At 39.8% G+C, this 4,714-nt stretch overlaps 1 protein-coding gene across 1 annotated transcript; it reads left to right on the forward strand.

Annotated features, from left to right (window-relative positions):
* Positions 1-528: 528 nt before the first annotated feature.
* Positions 529-2,485, forward strand: LOC115203432 (major histocompatibility complex class I-related gene protein-like). Its single transcript, XM_029768123.1, has 2 exons — positions 529-812; positions 1,185-2,485. Exons 1-2 carry the CDS (start codon positions 728-730, stop codon positions 2,204-2,206), a joined length of 1,107 nt encoding a protein of 368 aa, XP_029623983.1. The 5' UTR covers positions 529-727; the 3' UTR covers positions 2,207-2,485.
* Positions 2,486-4,714: the final 2,229 nt, after the last annotated feature.

The raw sequence follows: 4,714 nt of genomic DNA on the forward strand, positions 1-4,714 counted from the left end.
AGGTGGGGGTTGTGCTTACAGCCTGTAGTGTGGTTTCCACTTTAATTTTGAGTGTGACTCCAAATCCAGACCTCCATGGGTTGATAAATTGGATTTCCATTGATTATTTTTGTGTGATTTTGTTGTCAGCACATTCAACTATGTAAATAAAAAAGTATTTAATAAGATTATTTCATTCATTCAGATCTAGGATGTGTTATTTTAGTGTTCCCTTTATTTTTTTGAGCAGTATATATATATAAATAAGAGAAAGAGAGAAAGAGAGAAAGAGAGAGAGAGAGAGAGAGAGAGAGAGAGAGAGAGAGAGAGAGAGACAGAGAGAGGAGGTCCTTTGCTGTTGTTCTGGGATTGATTTGCACTTACGTTCATCTCTAGGAGAGAACGCGTCTCCTTCCTGAGTGGTATGATGGCTGCATGGTCCCATGGTGTTTATACTTGCGTACTATTGTTTGTACGAATGAACATGGTACCTACCTTTTGAAATTGCTCCCAAGGATGAACCAGACTTGTGGAGGTCTACAATTTTTTCCCTGAGGTCTTGGCTGATTTCTTTTGATTTTCCCATGATGTCTTGACTTGTCAAGACTCGCCCTCTCAGGTTCCCCTTGAACCTGTGTAAGTGAAAGAGAAAGTCCGACAGACACTTCTTGCTACGCAGTTGGCTAAGTGAAAGAGAACGTCTGACAGACACTTGCTACGCAGTTTAAATTGAAGGGAAAGTCTTCTTATGACACGAGGCTATACTATCACAATCATGGGCAAACTGTCTGTCTTTTTGTTTGTTCTTTCGTTTTACCCCATTGTCAATGCAGGTAAGGGTTTAACTTTCTACCTTATTTAATGATTTATTATGCCATAAAATGTCAAATGTCCATAAATGTGTACAGAGTTGGGGAGTAGTCGACGGGCTATACTGATATCACTTATTATTGATATCTAGGCTACATGGCACATTGATGATGTGAATCACACTGCTGCTCTTTAATTTATTTGTGCTTTACGGATTGTGAAGGGAAAGGGCATATCTAGTCAGTTGCACAACTGAATGCATTCAGCTGAAATGTTTTTTCCGCATTCCGATTTGTGAACAGCCATCCACAACAACCGCACCTCTGTGATTCAGAAGGGTAATCAATATTTCCATATTATCTTAAAAAATGTGTATATATTCACTCCTCTCCCAGGTTCAGGATCACATTCTCTGTGGGCACTTGCAACATATATAAGCGGAGAGACACCTTTCCCTGAGTTTACGGTTGTGTTAATGTTGGATGACGTTCAAGTGACTTACTATGACTCCAACGATAAACAGTATGTCTACAGGGGCCAAAATATCAAAGAGAAAACCGAGGATGATGAAGCAAAGGATGAAGCTCATATATATGGAGATATCTACCACAGCATGAAAGACCGATCATTTGAACTAAAGCACCACTTTAATCTCACAGAAGGTGTTCAAGTTCAGCAAAGATGGACTGGCTGTGAGATGATGGACAATGGTGAACCGGGCTTGGCCATGTTTAAGAACATTTTCAATGGCATTTCTGAAGATTACGCGATGTATTATAACACGACACATGTTACATACAATGCTGGTAAAATACTTCTAGGATGGGATTGGAAAATGCAAGCATACAACATAAACAAATTTGAGAATTATTACCTTCCCATTTGCATCAAACACCTGAAGACTCTCCTGAAGAGAGAGAAGAACATTGTGATGCGTAAAGTTCCTCCAAGACTCAGGTTGATAAAGAAAGAGGTTTCTGGAGGGTTTCAGGTGAGCTGCCTGGCGTTTGGTTTCTACCCCCGCCACATCAACCTGACCCTGCTGAGAGACGGCCAGCCAGTGGCAGAACAGGAGCTGACAGGGGGGGAGGTGCTGCCTAGTGGAGATGGGACCTACCAGCTGAGGAAGAGTCTGGAGGTCAGTACTGAGGAGCTAAAGAAGAGACACAACTACACCTGTACTGCCTCTCACCTCAGTCTGGACAACAAGCTGGATGTCAGTTGGGAGTCTGGGGCAGAGAGAGTTCACCTGTCCACCCTCTCAGTTCTACTGATGATGCTGCTGATTCTTATTCTATTGGTCATATTCATTTGTGTCAAAAGGAGGTGGAGTAACACTGCCTCCCAGATGAAACTTGCCAACTTTGATGCAAAAGTGTCAGAGGAAATGAACCTGTCTTCAGTTTCTGAGACCTAATAAAATGTTTGGACACGGATGCAGTTTTGTTAATTCAGCTCAATTCACAATGAAAATATGACTGCCAGAGCACCTATCAGAGTAGACTCAAAATGTGCAAAAGATTCTGTTATTGTCGGTCAGTCTTCCCTTCCTCTCAATAAAGGACTGTAAATGAATTAGTTTGGGGAGGCTGTTGACAATAACAAATATCTGGGCATTAGTCCAGATCTGCATTTATATATTGTATATGCTGGTTTGGCATCCTGCTCATTAACAAAGATAATCTGGTAGTTATTTCTGTTATATAATCTGTAATTTCTAATCATGACTATTCATTAAATTCAGAATGCGCTCTATATCTGTGCTGTATAAGCTGATAGTCAGTATCTTAACCAGAAGGATAATCATGTGATCATGTGTATGAGGTCTGTTTATTACTGGAATGTCTTCACAGTGTCTGTCACGTCCTGACCCTAGTAAGATGTCATTTTCTATAGTAGAGTAGGGCAGGGCGTGACAGGGGGTGTTTTTGGTTGTCCTATGTTTTCTATAGGAGAACCAAATGTTTAAGTTCTAGTTTTCTATTTCTATGTTGGGATTGTTTGGGGTTGATTTCTAATTGGAGGCAGCTGATCCTTATTGCCTCTGATTAGAGATCATATTTAAGTAGGGGTTTTTCTCTTCCTGTTTTGTGGGTGATTATATTTTGTGAGTGTGTTTGTTCCTCCTGCGTCACGGTTTGTTGTTTTGTCAGTAAGTTTATCTTTGTTATTGCATTAAGTTTCACTAACTAATAAATATGTGGAATGAAACCGATGCTGCATTTTGGTCCGCTCCTTCAAACAGCTGTGACAGTGTCTCTGTATTGTATGTAGTGTATGTTCATCCTTACTGCACAATAAGACCTTTATTACAGACAATAAAATGCAGCCTAATTGATTAATGCCTACATTTTCACTTCAAGTCTGGAATACAAAAAAAAAACATGATTTTCAATATAAGATCTAGATCTTTTATTTTAGGATGAACACTGACTGGTATATCAAAAGGCTGCTAAGCCAATGTCTCCAATCCACATTTTGAAAAAAGTATCCTTCCACGTTACCTGCTTCCTAATGAAACCAGCTAGGTTTGAACTGAGGTCTCCTGCACACCACAATACTGTGTTAGCCCTCTGAGCTAAATCCTACAACCCCTGACAACATTCCTAAACTTGCTGTCTTGCTGCTATTTTAGATATAAAACAAACATCTATTTCTAATCTACATTTCATTACTGACATAAAGGGCACGTGCACAAAGGTTGTGCTCCAAATGGCACCCTATACCCTATATAGTGTGCCATGGGCCCTGGTTTAAAGTAGTCCACTATGTAGGGAATAGGGTGCCATTTGGGATGTAGCCATATTTACTGGCTTAAGTCAATTAAGTTCCCCAGGTCTGCACACTCCAGTGTTTTACCATTAAAAATCCTAAAGGAAGAAAAAAAGCTTAATTGCATTTGTCTTGGAGACTGATACCTCATAAAGAGTAAATGCCATTTCTCAGTCTGAAATGAATCAGTTAGTGCTGCCTACCCTTTTCCAAATAAAGTATTGTTCATTGTGAAACTTGCCTGGTTGTCGTTCATACTTCCTGAAATTGCACTGAGGCACAAAATAACCAAAAATATCCATATCTGACACACACAGGCACACAGTCACACACACAAGCAGGGACAGACAGACTTGGAGGTTGGGGGGCCCTCAGAAAGCATGCGATCACAAAAAGTGTATGAAATTAGCTTTAAAATTGCAAAATGTTATTTTAGCCTCATGACAAAATGTGTAGAATAGCATTAAAAAACTGTTCACTTTTCTTTCTGCACCATGGCAAAATGTGTTGAAATTTAGGAAGTTAGCTGATTCCTCTCCCCATCTGTCTTTTGACAATTATTTATATACAATTATATATCCTGACACAATTTGGCTCCACATGTGACCTCAGTCTGGAATCTCAAATCAGATTTGTTTTGCTCTGAAGTATTTGCACATGACCTGCCTGTAACGCCTGTCAAATGGAGTAGACCAAGGCGCAGCGTGGTTAGTGCTCATCATTAATTTATTATACTGAGAACACAAACAGAGAAACAAAAGATGACAGCCAAACAGTTCTGTCAGGTAAGATATACTAAACAAAATTCAAAAGGCACTTGCACATCTGAGCAATCTTTTTACAGGTGCATGGCAACAGTTGAAACAGGATGAAGGAAAAAGGAAACCGCACACTGCTCTTGATAGTATCACTGATATTTAATAAGCGTACGTATCGGTCTAACGGCCTTCGTCAGAGCTTTGGTGAATTTTCTGAAAACAGCACCTCTATATAGACCTAGCCCCACCCACATCCGTTCCACACATGGAAAGGGGTTGGAGACAAAGGAAAAATAAATAAGTGCTACCAAACATAACAATATGCATTTCACAAACACCACAAAAGTGTATAAATAAGACGCATTGAATATGTCATAAAACCACAATGAGGACAT

Source organism: Salmo trutta, chromosome 12 (assembly GCF_901001165.1).
Source record: "Salmo trutta chromosome 12, fSalTru1.1, whole genome shotgun sequence".
Lineage (NCBI taxonomy): Eukaryota > Metazoa > Chordata > Actinopteri > Salmoniformes > Salmonidae > Salmo > Salmo trutta.